Genomic DNA, 15,361 nt, shown 5'->3' with positions numbered 1-15,361 from the left:
TGCTCTGAGTTTGAATCTAGGGGGACTGGCTAAAGCGACTAGCTAAAGTGACATTTGTGGGGAGGGATTTTTGAAGTTATAAACTAGAGATTTATAGATTGTTTAGAAACAGCATTGATATTAAATAGTGAATTTGAATGTATTTAGTCAAGTCTGTGCTCTCTGTATTATTTTATATCAGGTCTCTAATCACCGTTTTGGTACCTGCCTAACCCCCAGGGATATTTGAGGTTGTTACCACTCTAGGAGTCGTTACCTTACTATGACCCAACCATGGTTTTCTCAGGGCCAACCGATAGTATTTAAAAATTTTTTTTGCCCCTCTCTATATTAGAGGAGTGATGCCTATTGTGTAGAAGATTTGAACAATAGACAACACAATGATTAGTACAGGAGTTGGCAACCTATGGCCCACAGGCCAAATCTGGCCTATTGCCTTTTTTTTTTTTATAAGTAAAGTTTTATTTAAACACAGCCATGTGCATTCATCACCATACTGCCTGTAGCTACTCTTGTGCTACAAGGGGAGAACTGAGTAGTTGGAACAGACTGTATGGCCTGCAAAACCTAAAATATTTACCATCTAGTCCCTTACAAAAAAGTTTGCCAACCTCTGGCTTAACACATAGGTGGTTGGTAAATATTTACTGAAGAAATGAATTAATCTGTATCCCACCACCTAGAGATAACCATAATTAACATTTTGGTGTATATTCCTTGTTTTTTTCTCTGTGTATAAATAGCTATAGTTACATTTTTGGAGGACAAAACCGTACATCCTATTTTTGTAACTCGCTTTTAAACTGTGTGTTATGGGCATTTCCCAAGGTTACATGATTTTTAAACTACATAAAGCATATTGCATGGATGTGCCAGGATATTTAACCAATCCCTTGTTGCTGGATTATGTTATGTTGTGTCCAAGTTTTCACTTTTATGAACAATGCTGTGATAAATATCTCTGCTCAGATCATATGTTGTGTGCATGCGTGTGTATGTGTATGCCTCTAATCCTGGAAGGGGAATTATTCCATGTCAGATTGCTAATTAGATTTTTACCTAGGTATGCCTTATCCTCCCAGTACATTGGGAGTTCCTTGTTGGCAGGGATCCTATTATATACATATTTCCATCTCAGCTCCTCCTGCCTTCTAACAGACATAGTAGGCAGTCAGTAAATGTTTTTGGTGTGTGTGTGGTAGAATGTGCTGTTCCTTTTCTCTGATTGTCCAGATCCTATAAGTCCTGCTTTTCTCTTTCATGAGGCCTCAGCTGATTCTTCAGCACCCATGGTCTCTCATTTTCTATGTCATCTGATTTTCTATGTCATTCACTACTTAGACCATATTCTGTAATTCTTTGAAATAGTGATGTAATGCCCAATGCATTAGTTTCTTTGGCTGCTATCATAAATTACCACACAGCGGGCGACATAAAATAATGCATTAGTTTTCTTACTGTTCTGGAAGTCAGAAGTCAAAGTCAGTTTTGCCAGACCAAAATTAAGATGTTGGCAGGGGCCCACTTTCTCCTTCCAGAGACTCTAGGGGAGGATCCATTGCTTGTCTCTTCCAACTTCTGGTGGCTGTTGGCATTCCCTGGCTTGTGGCCACATCGCTCTAGTCTCTGCTTTTGTGGTCACGTTGCCTCCTTTCTTCTGTCTGTGTCAATCTCCTTCTTTCTCTCTCTTTAAGGGCACTTGTGATTGCACTTAGGGTCCATCTGGATAGTTTAGAATAATTTTATCTCAAGTTCTTTAACTTAATTACATCTGCACAATCTTTGTCTTCCATTTAAGGTAAAATTTACAGGTTCCAGGGATTAAGAGCTGAATATCTTTTGGGGGTCATTCAGCCTACCACATACTTCATTTCATTTAAAAATATTTGTGAAGAACCAACTTGGTGGCAGGCACTGGCACTGTGCTAGCTGCCTTTCATCACAACAGGGCAGAGAGGACTTTACATAAAGAACTGTAATCAGAATAGCTGAGCACTGGCCAAGCAGCTGGGAGACTCAGGTTCTGGTACCAGGGTAATGCTCTCTATTCCTCAGTTTCCCTTTTTGTGAATTAAAGGGTTGGAGCAACCACCATTTCCTGAAGTGAAGGATAGAGCATCACTGTTGGGGTGTGTGTGTGTATAATGATTTTAGGTAGTTCATAGAGACAACTAAATAGCATCGACTCACAGAAATAGAGTTATTTCCTATTTAATCCTCCTTTAACCCTTCTGATTATCTTAAGGAGAAAGGCATCATTAGGTGCTGGTGTGCTTTCAACACTCCCTCTACTCCTTCCTCTTTTTTTTTTTTTTTTTTTAAAGGGACAACATTTATTCGTTTTCCAAATGTTACAGTAAAACCTGGTTTTAGCAGTGAGGAAAAAAAAAGTACAAATGTGAAGTTTGGCCATTAAAAGTTATTTACAACAATGAGAGGGAGAAAAAAGACAAGTTGTTTCACACTACAGACCTCCCACTACCCCAAAGCCTAATAGTTGCTTACCAAGTCAAAAAAATACAGACATAGTTGATTCACAAGCTGGATGTTTGAACTTGAGTAGGACCTTTATAAAAATGACAGGGGCACTGTCCTCCCCCAGCCCAGGTGCCACTGGGCACAGCACAAGAGACTAAAAACTCTACAGAGGGAAGGCTGGACACTCAAGGTTTGGGAGTATAAGCACCCCGCATCTGGCTCAGGGATCTGAGAAGTAAACTAAACCTACTTGGAAAAGAATTGGGGGAGAAAACCAGCAATTGCCTTCTGCAAGGGTGGGGATAGGGAAAGAGGTAGGGCCAGGGACAGGAGCATTTCATATCACTAACCTAACTTGGGAAATTGCAAGGGACCATCTTCAACTGGCCTTGAGAGGAAGACCAGGTGAATGACGGGAGAATCCATAGGCGGGAAAGGAGAGGAGGGAAGGGAATGTGGCTGAGAGGGGGCAACAGCCCCTTCCCTTTCTGGGCACAGGAAGGCAGCCAGGGCACCATGTCCAGGCAGTGACCTCACAAGGACAGCACAGTTTTTGCAACTTAAGAGATCCCCCACCCAGCTAGCTACTCATTCTGCTGGCCCGCGTAGGGCCACTCTCCACCCTGAGGGAGTGGACAGCTCTGCAGCCTGGGTCCCTGCCTCTTCTTCTGTGTCTCCTCCCCTGGAGGCAGCACTAGCCTCTGTCCCCTTGGCCTGGGGCTCCTGGCTCTCAGAGATGGCAGCCTTCCCTTCCTGGACAGGGCCTTCCTCCTGCAGGCACCGATCTCTCCCTGCTCCTGCTCTTCCTCTGTGGGTGAGGAGGCAGTTGAATCACCCCCACCCTCCTTCCAATTTCTCTTGAAGGACAGGCCACTCATTTTGAAAGCCTTCTTGAATGAGAATTTCTTCTTCTTGGAGGTCTCCTTGGTGGGGGTGTCTCCCTTGGCCCCAGTGCCTGGGCTAGTGGGTGCTGGCGGCATGGCATCGCCAGTGGCCCGGCTGCCTCCTCTGTTTCATTCACAGGGGTGAGGGGAGGGGGTTGAGGGGGTCGACCTCCCTGCACCCTTGGGGGATAAGTCTCTATTCTTTTTCACGTGGCCATTCCTGTGCGTTGGCTTTGGGGGTGGGGAGGGAGGGGCGGGAAGTGCCTGCTGCCTCTTCAGAGGTCAAATCGCCCCGGGGAGGCTTGGAGCTCTGGCGCGCATGATGCTGGCAGGGACTGCTGGGGGCCGCCCGGAGCCGCCTCCGGCTTGTGCCGCAGGGGGATAGTTCGGGGTTAGCTCGGCGGGTGGAGGGGTGAGGCGCGCGCCTGAAGGGGAAGGGTATGGGGGAAACCGAGCAACGGAGCTGTATCCCTGCTCTGCGCGGGATCCCCTAGCTGTGCCCACCACCGCTCTGCTCCTCGCCGGAATGCTCCCAAACGCCTTTTATCAAAAATAAAACAGGTCTCAGGTTACAGAATCTAGGTAGACTTAATAATATTAGTTTGGGTTCATTGTATTTATTTTTATACTTACCTTCCATTAACGGCAAATGATTCAGATTTTTCCATTTGGCAATACTATGAAGCATCTCACGTAAAAAGTGAGGTGATTTAAAGAAATATATTAAATAAATATAGTCCTGGTGGTTTTGTGATAATGGCTCTGAAGTTTGGAAATTCTTTAGATGTTTCTAGGCTGGTCCCCAGTTCTCTGATCTATTTTAGTTCTAGGAGCTGGGTAGGATTGAAATAAGCATCGTCCTCAGAGGACGCAGCTGGAAATTCAGCATTTATGAATCCTGATCTCTTCCCGTTTAAGTGCGTCTGATCCTTCAGGGACCATTGGGCAGCAAAACCATGAATATTAATCTCATGTCGAAATTGATCACGGCCCGTTTTAACGCAGAGCTTCTGGTAGGAGGAGGAGGGGGCGTGGCCTTCTTCTGACCAAATATCTGGAGAATGGGGAGGCAACTCTGTCTGACTTCTTCGTGATAGGGAATGGCTGTTATTTGGACACGGCACAGAAGGTATGGGGAAATCCTCTCTCCCACCCACTCTGCGTCCCACTTTCTGCTGGAGAGAACTGGTTTAGCAATCCCGGTGTAGTGCTCAGAGGACTGCAGAGCTGAGTCTTTGCTTTAGGACGGTGGTGGGAAGTGAGAATCTCTTGTCTCCTATCTCTTCAGCCGTGAATGTATATCCAATGCTAATTCCCTGGTGTGTTTGGAATTTCCTCTTAGAGAAAGATTTTCCTGGTTGACGGATAGCACCATTATCATCGTTATTAAATAACTCTTATTTTTTCAAAACATTAGCCCATCGACTGGGGGAAGGAATGGTGGTGAGAAGTGAAGGAGACATGCCAGTCATTTTACTCAGCTTCTTCCTACCACATATAGTCCCCCACCCTCCAAGAAAGCTAGAAGCAGGTATAATTGAAATCTCAGGAGTTGATGTGCTTTAATTATCTGTGCTAAGCCTGTCCTTTGCTACCCTGAATAATTGCAAGATGGCTAAAGACAGAGTGTAAAATCTTGGCTAACTTGGTATAGTACATATGGTAAGGAAACATCCCTGGCAAGAGGTACAAAATTTGGAAACAAAAGACTCTTTAGTGTTTAGGTGAAATTAGGAAAGCCACTTTACCTTTCTGTACCTCAGTCTCCTCTTCTGCAAAGTGGGATAACAGTAGTAGCTTCTCCGAAAGCTATAGCATAATATTCACTGCTTTGCTTAACAAGGAGGCAATTCATGGGAAGCTTCGGTGCCATAATTGTGTACTGTTATTCCCTCCATTTTGCTGATGAGAATGCCAAGGCCCAGAGAGGTTACCGACTTGCTAAAGGTCACACAGCTAACAAGCTTCAAGCCCAGGCTCTGAGCTCAGCAAGTCTGATTCCAGACCCAGCTCTTGGTACTGCATCACCCAGCTACCCATTTGACAGTCCCATTCTGGGACTTATTCCCTTCGGTCAATGGGATCAGAGCTAAACCAGGGCAGTGCCTGGTAGGGTCAGGCCAGCTGGAGTTGGAATCCTGTGATTCAGGTAGATCCTTTCCCTTCTCTTGGGTCTTAGTTTCCTCATCTGTAAAATAGTGTGATACCCAGTTCCTCCCTACCCGCCTCTTCTGAGGTCAGAAGCAGTGATGGATGTGAATGGGCTTGGTCAAGATTAATAAAGGACTGATGTCACTGGTAAGGATCCTTGTACTAACAAGGGAGACAATACTAGTTAACAGGAAGCACTGGCGTCTGCAGAAGGGACACTCCCTGGAGCTTGCTCTCAGTTACCAGGCTGGCTCCACCTGGCCTGCAGGCAGCAGAGAGGGTGGTCATGGTTGCTGGGGAAACGGCCACAGCGCTAGATCTGGCCTGGCAGCTGGTGCCCTCTGGCAGAATGGGAGCCCAAACTCCCTTGGAGGCACAGGACCCCCACAGCAAGCCAACTTTCCACACACTGAGGGCTGGGAAAATGGGCAGGGATGCTGAGCCTTTTTTGCATGGCTGGGAGAAGGACTGAAACTTGGGCACAGACTTGCAAGAAGGCTGGAGAAAGAGGAGGGAACCCTGCGTGGAGAGGGGAGGCCAGGGTAATGGTCTAGAGTAATACAGCCCTCCTTGCAAAGTTGTGGACCAAGGGGGCGAGATGGACCTGGGAAACACCTAGCTCAGTGCCCAGCGTGCCCTATGCTCACTCTGCATGGCTAACAGCAGCAGTGATGTCTCATTTCTGCCATTTATTGCTTGTCTACTATGGCACCAAACATCATGCCAGACGCTTGATATGCACACCATCTCTCTTTTGACAAACGCATGAGGAAGGTATTACTATTCTCCATTTTACAGATGACAAAACAGATTCTGAGAGCTGAAGTGACTTTTACAAAGTGAAGAAAACCAGGGCAAGAGCCCAGGCTGGCTGTCTCCGCAGCCTCTGAGTGTGTGCCACCTTTCCACAGAGGCAGTTTGCTGAGGGTCTCCTAGGTGTCTGGCACATTACATGCGTTATTGCTAGTCTGATCCATGCAGCAATCCTGCAGGATGGGCATGGTTACCTGCCTTTTACAGATGAGAAAACAGCTCAGAGAAAACAACTTGCCTGCCTAAGACCTCACTTGTCAGAGACAATATTTTACCTCATGACAGTGGCTAGAGTCCAGGCTCTATTCATTCTGCCACACCACCTCTCTCTCCTAAGGCTGGAGTTGGACAACAATCTTCAGGATGCTGGGCATTGGGTTGGTGGCAATGAGAGTGAGTCTCCATCATTATGCTGTCCTGAGTGCCTCATAGATCCTGTTATGCTGCTTTTATTGGAGGGGTTGGATGCACATTCTTAGTAATAAAACATGAGTGTCATCTCTGCCTCAAATGGACCTTATTTTCCATTTGATGAGATGGAAAATGGCCCCAAGAAACAATAACAATAAGTGATAATTATAGCTAACCTATATTAAGCTTCTAATACAGTGCTGTCCAATAGAAGTTTCGGCAGTGATAGAAATATTCTCCATTGTCCAATATGGTAGCCATCAGCCACCTGTACTTTTGAGCACTTAAAATGTGGCAAGTGCGACTGAGGAATGCATTTTTAATTTTAATCAAATTTAAATAGTATGTGTATTGGACAGTGCCTTGCTAAAATAGATGAAGTACTGTACTAAGAGTTTTCTCGAATGATCGCTTATCCTTACAACAGTAAGAGATAGATTATTATCATCCCCATTTTGCAGAGGAAACTGAGTCCCAGGAAAATGAGGAAACAAGTTTGTCTGAACTCATGACAGGGCCAGGATTTGAACCCCCTGGGCATGTAAACCCAGAGCCTGCTACATTGTGCTGTGCTACCAAGCTGATGTTTCCTTCCACCACAGGAAGGCTTGAGGTCAAGGTCAGGATGCAATAGGATGGATATGATGACAGTCAGGACCGGTGAGAATGGCACCAAGATGACAGATGGAGTACAGGGTGGAGACAGGAAAAAAAGTGGGACATGATGCCTGCAAGGGGAGGCATTGGATCCCCCAGGGAAAGTACCTTGACCTGGAGATCGGGTAATCTGTCCTGTTTACACCTTACTCTGGATTTGAGTCCTGGCTCTGCCACTTTCTGAGTGACCCTAGACAAATCTTTCTGGCTCACTAAGTCTCAATTGCTTCATCTATAAAATAGGAATGATAATAATACTGACCTCATTGGATGTTGTGATATTAAGGCATGATTGTGCTTAGATGTGAAAAGGTCCTGTCAGCTGTAGCATATCCTTCTCTTGGTTCATCCTCCTTGTTAGCTCCTGAAACTTTATACTGGGGAGGATATACCAGCTGCCTCTGGGGACCAGAGGAGGTTAAGCACTCATATGATTTTGATTTTCAAGACAAGTATAATCTGTGAAAGTGGGGCCTCACCATCCCAGGGGTTGCTAGGAACGTTGCCTCGTTCTCAGGACAGGGTCCAAGGATTAGAATTCGGTGGAGCCTGGAAAACTGCATTTAAATTGCTCTTATGGTCACACTCCGGCCCCTCTGTCTAACCCAGGAGAGCCATCTGCAGGCTGGAGACAGAGGCCTCTGGGGACAAGTTATTGGCATTTCTAACTGGTCAGACCTGTTAACCAGAGCTGCAGGCTTTGTATCAAGTTTCTGGCTTTGTCTGCCTTTCTTTTCTTTTTTTATTGTGGAAAATTTCTAACATTACAAAGTAGAGAGAATAGTATAACAAGCCCTTCCTCATATCCATCATTACAACTAAATCTCTACAATACCTATAACCCTACCACTCCCTGGCACCTCACCCAAGGTTATTTTGAAGCAAATCCCAGCATGTCTTCCTTTTAAATAGTCCTTGTGACCCTCATAAATTTTTGGTCCGAGTTGAATTGGTACCATTTCAGGAGAGGACAGTTTAGCAGTCTCAAAATACTAATGTAAGTGCCTTTTGATCTGGTGCTTTCACTTTATACAGATGATATATTTGCACGTCTGCAAAATGAAGCTTGTATATGGTTATTCATTCCAGAATTGTTGATGATAGTAAAAGATTATACAAAAAAAAGAAACATTCAGAAAAGGGAACTTGTTTAATAATTTTACAGTGGAATTCTGTAGTTTTGTAAAAAGGAATGAGGAAGTTCTCTATAAAATGATATGGACTGACCTCCCTAATGTAGTCTTAAAATAAAAAGGTAAGATACAGAATGCTGTGAGTTATACACTATAATATACATAAAAGTAGAGGAAATTGTACATTTTAAGTAAGCCATTATTTCTGGAAGGAGGCACCTCTTTATACCTTTTCTACCTTTTGAATTTTATACTAATTTTTAAGATTCCTGTTTTTGCTATCTAAAAATAGAATTCTCTTTTTTCTGTAAACCTAAAAATGCTCTTAAACATAAAGTCTATTACTTAATAAAAAGGTATTTATCCAAATGATTTGGAAACTTTCATCCACACATGCACAGAATAGTCATAATTACCAAAAATTGGAAGCAACCAATATGACCTTCAATAGACGAATGGATAAACTGTGACTATATTCCAGACAATGGGATAGTATTCAGCAATGAAAAGAAATGAGCTATCAAGCCATGAAAAATTATGGAAAAACTTTAAATGCTTATTCTAAGTAGAAGAAGCCAGCTTTAAAAAGCCTACATAATGTTTAATTCCAACTATATGACATTCTGGAAAAGACAAAATTATAGAGATAGTAAAAAGATTAGTAGTTGACAGAGGTTGGGGAGAGGAGGGAGGGAGGAATGACTCAGTGGAGCTTAGGGGATTTTTTTTTTTTAGGACAGTGAAAATACTCTATATGATACTATAATGACTATACTATAACATGTCATTATACATTGTCCAAAACCTAAAATGTAAAACACAAAGAGTGAACCCTAATCTAAACTATGGACTTTGGTTAATAATAATGTATCAATATTGTCCATCACTTGTAATAAATATACCACACCAAGGTAAGGTGTTAATAATAGAGGAAATGTGCAGGAGAGGGAGAGGGGGTTTATGGGAACTCCCTGTACATTCTGCTTAATTTTTCTGCAGACCTAAAACTGCTCTAAAAATAGTCCATTAATTTAAAAAAAATGGAATCCTAATTACAGTAGATCTGAAGAGTCTCTTTGCTATCTCTGCTAGTGAGGTTGTGGTTGTGAGTGGGGGGAGGAGTGTAAGGAAACTTGTTTTCCCATAAGGTGGGTCACCCTAGGTATGGCCACAGGCGACAGAATTGTTGCAAGCACAATGGTCTTTGGTGAGACCGTTGCTTGGAGAGGAAGCAGGAGCATTATGAGGGATGATATGATCATGAGCTCTGAAATGTCAGAGGATTTTGGCTTTGAGTCTATAAGCAATGGGGAGCCATGGAGAATTTTAACAGAAGAGTGACACGGGAGAGCTGTGCTTCAGGAGACCTGGGTTGCAGCATTAATTCTGCCCCTTCCCTGGGCCCCACGCCTCTGTCTGTAACCTGGGAGGCTGCACTAGGCCGTCAGGGAGGTCATCATCAGCTCTAAGGTTCTGAGATCAAAGCCTTTCTAGATTTCCCAAGCCCCTGTGCCACTCCCTTTGTTTTCCTGCTGCCCAATGCTGTGCTGTGACTGGAACTGCCCCCTGGGGTAAATGTCTGCCCAATAAAGCCTGTTTTATTTTATTATATTTTTCGCTCCTTTTGAAATCTTCAAGGAGAAAAACCAGATCTGTGCCTGCCCCAAGGAGGAGCAACTTGGAAGGGAGATAGAAATAAAGATATGGGTAATCAAATCCCCTCAGGGTTCCAGGGCACGGGCAGGCTGCTCTCTGCACTCCTGCCAGGGCCATTTCCTGCTAGAAAGACTTGACTCTGAGGTGTCCAAGCTGCTAGAGGTTCCATGCACGACTCAGCCTGGAAGGCTCCAGCTGGTCGTGTGAACTGGGGGAGGTTTCGCTGCTCCTTCCAAGGCTCTCCTGTCACCACAATGTGATTTATGAGCTTTTCCTCTAACATATGAGAACGTTGGCTTCTGATTATGTCCTGTAATGGAGGAAGGCAGTGGCTGCAGCATTTCTGATAAATACTATCTCTTTAGACCACCATCTTGTTATAAAAAGGATGCAGAAGGGTGAATAAAAGGTTTTTTTAAATAACATGGCCTGTCTAGCAAAGTGTTGGGTGCGTCACTGCTCCCATCTGAGGAATCCCGGCTGGATTTCTAGCTTAAGTGCCACATACCAGCTGTTAAGACCAGAAGTTACTTAGCTCTGAGGCTCCACTTCTTCATCTATGGGGAAAAAGTAGGGGCACATTAGTAGCATCCAGTTTATTGGGGGTGCTGTACAGATCATGTGAGATAAATCTCTGAAGAACTCAGCATCAGGTCTGGAACGAATGATGTGTTTTGGAAGTGCTAGAGATTATTATTAAGATTATTATGAGCCCCAAATAGTGGATGGTCCAAAAGTAATTTGAAAAATAGTTGGAAAGCATTTTTATAACTATGTGTTGATATAGCAGGGCTCGCGCTTTTGGGAATGACAGCATCTCCATCCAATTCAACAAGTAGGCTGTATCATAGGTGTAAACTGTATAGTGTGTTACAGTTCATAGAACAAAATGTGACCTTGGGCAAGTTCCAGATCTTGTTTTACACAGAGCCTTGGTTTCTTCATTTGTAAAAATGGATAATAATAATATCCACATCTTGTGTGTGGTGTGGTATGTAGTATGTGGTATGTGGTGTGTGTGTGTAGTGTGTGTAGTGTGTGATATGTGTGGGTGTGTGGTGTATATGTATGTGGTATGTATGTATCTGGTGTATGGATTGGTATGTATGTGATGTATATGTTTTAGGGTGTGTGTGGTATGTGTGGGGTGGGATGTGATGTGATGTGTGTGTGTGTGTGTGTGTGTGTGTATGTGTGTGTTGGGTGAGACTCCCATATTCACAATATGTAATGCCCTTAGGTAAAATCACTTGGTAAAGGTAAATAGTGATTTGCTATACAGATATTTATATCCTGATGACCCACATGTGCTGGGAGAATTCATCCTCAGAGCTTAAATTTCATTTGAGGAGCTAAGGCAGATAAGACACGGGTACGTGAAAGAATTAAAAAACATCAGGAGGTGGTCTGAGACTAAGCACCATGAGAGTTCGGAGGAGGGTCATGAGGGTGAAGCAGTTCAGACTTCCTGGGAGGAGCAGGGCTTGACATGGGCTCTCAAGCAGTGGTTTTGGTTTTAAAACTCTTTTTGCTTGCCTACCCTCTAAATGAACTTTCGGGGGAAAAAGCCTCTTTTGCCTCACACATTTTAACTTGACATCTGAAATGTTTCATTTTAAGTTTAAGTAGTTACAAAGGATATATTTCTGCCATACTGTAAATATTCACCTTGTAGAATAAAATTACACTACTCTCTTAAATATATTAAGTGGAAATTAAATAACATAGTAATTTTTAATTTTGCCTTTTCATTGAAGTATCACTTATATATAGTAGAATGCACAGATCTTAAGCATACAGCTCAATTAACTTTAACCAGTCTATTGGCCATCCAGATCGAGGTATGATATATATCCAGCATTCCAGAAGGTACCATTTTACCACCTCTCAGTCAGTGTTCCTCCAAAGATGACTATTTCTCTGATCTCTGTCATCACCATAAACTAGTTTTGCATGATGCCCTTTCTCCTGGCTTCTTTCAGTTAACATGAGGTCTGTAAGATTCAAGCATGTTGCTGCAGGTTTATTGTTTTCATTGTTGTATAGTATTCTCTTGAATGAATCTCTCACTTTAAAAAAAATCTTGTCTACTCTTAAAGGATATTTTGGGTTGTTTCTAATATTTGGCTATAAAGACACTATGAGTTTTCTTCTCTCTATATATATTTTGTAGACACAAACAGTGATTTCTTTTGGGTATGTATCCATGAGTAGAATTGCCAGGTTATAGGATAAATACCATAATACATTGGCATCTACCACCATTTATCAAAAATTACCTGCACAAGTCAGAAATTTTATGTTGTTCTTTCTTTGCCTTCTTGAACTCTTAATTTCCTTTTACTTCCTTCTCAGAATTTTATCTTAATATATTTTTATGTTTGAAAAACTTTTTTATTGATTACTCTATTATACTTTTTTATTTTACCCAAAATATGTATATAAATTGACATAGATGTTTAAAAAAATTTCCTTTGACCATAAAACTCTAAGTATCTTTTTTCCAGATTAATTTATTACACAACTTATCAAAATAACATCAATATTTTATAATTTGATAAATAACTACTAAACATGAAAAGTAAGATACTATGAGAAATTCTTTTCATAATGAGATGAATGGGATGGTCGGTAGCAGTACTTCTCGTACTTTAAGGCGCATAAGGACCATCTGGAAATCCTGTTAAAATGCAGGTTCTGATTCAGAAGGTCTGGATCAGAGCATGGGATTCTGCATTTCTATTAAGCCCACTGGCAGTGCCAATGCTGCTGGTCCACAGACCACATTTTGAGCAGCACAGGTTTATGGTCCCTACATTAAAGGAAAATTTGCTAACACCAACATTCTCAATTGTCCATTTTGGGAGGCAGCCAGATATCTTGACACTTTGGGGCACTGCACCATAGATTCTGGATGAGGGAGAAGTTGATCTTTCTTCTGTAAAGAGGAAGAACTGCTGTGAACAGGGCGGTGGGAAAAGAGAGGGGTCATGCCATTGAGACTGAGACACGTTCTTAAGCAGAGTGGGAGAGTGGGAATGGAAACAGGATCTCCAGCTGATTCCCTTATAACTTCCTGCCTGTGTGCCCCTTGGGGAGTCTTTGTGTACCCCAGGGTAGGGGTAGGGCTGCCTGTTTTGAAGAACAGTTTTCTGAAGGATGCTAAGATGGTGCTAGCTGTCATTTCAGATAAGGTACCCATTTATGCAGGTGGGGTTGGACTTTTCAAGGAATGGTTTGGAGAATCCATTGTGGGTAAATCTGAGAAGGTAAATTTGAGCCTGGGTGGTAGATAACCTTGAATTCTATGCTAAGGATTGGATTTAATACTCAGGCAGAGGGAGCCATGGGGTGATCTGAGAGGGTGCTGGTGCGAGCAGTGCCGTGGGGAGATTGATCTGTAGAGCATCTTGTGAAATGCATGAGAATAGCAGCAGTGACAGTGCTGTGGGCTTGAAGATAAGGTTTGCTGTGGTTATTGCGATTTGGCTGGGATTTTTATCTCCATCACCCTTCGGCTTTTGAACTTTTGCCCTGGTTGCCCAGACCTGGTTTGCTCTATTAGTATTTCCTGAAGTGTGGGCTGCATTCCTCTAGGGGTACCTGAGATGTTTATGCATGGAGCTCAAGATGATTCAAATATTGTTCTTGTTTTCCTTTTGTTCATAGAGAGTGAGTAGCTTAGGCTGAGGGCCTTAATAAGCAAGTCTCTAGAGAGAATTTTACAAAATTTTCATTTTCATTGAATTAATTTTCTATATACCAGGATGGGAAGTGGTTCTAGTTTCTTCCTTACCATAGTGACATAAAACTGTTCATTTTAAATACGTTCATTTCAGTAAGAAGAGTGGGCCAATTTACTAGATGATATAGCATGTGGATATGGCAGGAATTGTGTGGCAACATGTAGTGGTTTAACTTTGGGAAGCATTGGGTTAGACCATGTGGCAAAAACTGACACATCCAAGGTTTTGTGCCAATGACTGGAGACTGGGGCGAGGGTGGAGGGGGGTGCAGATGGGGAGCTGCTGGAATCGCAGGACCTGGGCCTCTGGCACTGGGTCAGCTGGGTGGGTCCCACTGCTGTCCACATCACCAACCTGATGCCCCCCCTCCTTGCCTCTGCCTGTAGAGATCCGCACGCAGCTGGTGGAGCAGTTCAAATGCCTGGAGCAGCAATCCGAGTCTCGACTGCAGCTGCTACAGGACCTCCAGGAGTTTTTCCGCAGGAAAGCTGAAATTGAGCTGGAATATTCCCGCAGCCTGGAGAAACTGGCCGAGCGTTTCTCCTCCAAGATCCGCAGCTCGCGGGAGCACCAGTTCAAGTAAGAAAGGGGTCAGGGGTGTGGGGTGATGGAGGCAGCGCTGGGGTGGGTGGGCAGTTGGTGACAAGGCTGAAAGGAGGAAAGGACTCATTGGAGGCAGATGGTTGCCTCTGAGGCGCTGGGTCTGCAGGACACCTACTCCTCTGAGCCTTGATCTTCCTTAACGTGAAGTGGAGATAGAAATAGTTCTTTTGCATAAGGATGCTGTAGAGAATAAATGAGTAACCTGAAAAGACTGCTTGCCACAGACAGTAAGTGTTCAATAAATTGTTGTTGCTTATCCTTCCAAGCACCAGCCACTGTGCTGGCCTCCATTTGGGCCAAGGTGACACCCTACCTCCTTTCAGGGCATCCTGGCCCTATCTAGTTCTCTTTGATTTTGGGGTCAGCCAGCCTATCTGAATTCTTTAAGCACAAGGACCTCAGAATTTTTTCTCCATGGAACTGATGTGCAAAGCATTCTTCTTCCTTATTCCCCTGGAGGACTGGTGCTGGGCTTTACCCCTGCCTTATTTACTTATTTAAGTTGCACAAGCCTTCTAGGTGTTAATTTCTCATACCCCAAGTGCTGAATTCCTGGAGGCATGGTCTTCTCAGGCATGTGAGAGACTCCGAGTCCTCTAGCTACAAACCTTTCTATGCTTAAAACTTTCCTAAGTATAGGCAAGAGCCGCAGCCTCACTGGGACACATTTACCCCGCGGAGCAGGCACACTATGCAACCGTCTTTCCCTCTGCAATGATCCCCAGATGTTCTTTCTTCTCTGCCCTTCTTCAGCAAATGGCTCTCAACCCCAGGAAACTGGAGACTCGCTTCAACCCGCCCAATCTGATCCTTCCTCCTCTGGGTCCAA

The 15,361-nt window shown here is 43.6% G+C and overlaps 1 protein-coding gene and 1 pseudogene across 6 annotated transcripts in view; one reads left to right on the top strand and one right to left on the bottom strand.

The window, feature by feature from the left end:
* The window catches only part of SRGAP3 (SLIT-ROBO Rho GTPase activating protein 3), a 228,604-nt gene that overhangs the window by 97,798 nt on the left and 115,445 nt on the right, over window positions 1–15,361 (top strand). For all 6 annotated transcript variants that reach the window (XR_004950334.1, XM_036218674.1, XM_016134853.2 and 3 more), the window contains exon 2: window positions 14,316–14,508. Coding sequence is in view for 5 of the 6 variants with exons in the window: in XM_036218674.1 (XP_036074567.1) it covers window positions 14,316–14,508 (193 nt within the window). In the remaining variant the exon portion in view is untranslated. The remainder of the gene's footprint in view (window positions 1–14,315; window positions 14,509–15,361) is intronic.
* LOC118601597 lies at window positions 2,903–4,030 on the bottom strand (annotated as a pseudogene).

The sequence above is a fragment of the Rousettus aegyptiacus genome, unplaced genomic scaffold (assembly GCF_014176215.1).
Source record: "Rousettus aegyptiacus isolate mRouAeg1 unplaced genomic scaffold, mRouAeg1.p scaffold_m13_p_4, whole genome shotgun sequence".
NCBI lineage: Eukaryota > Metazoa > Chordata > Mammalia > Chiroptera > Pteropodidae > Rousettus > Rousettus aegyptiacus.
This window is presented reverse-complemented; position numbering and strand designations above follow the sequence as displayed.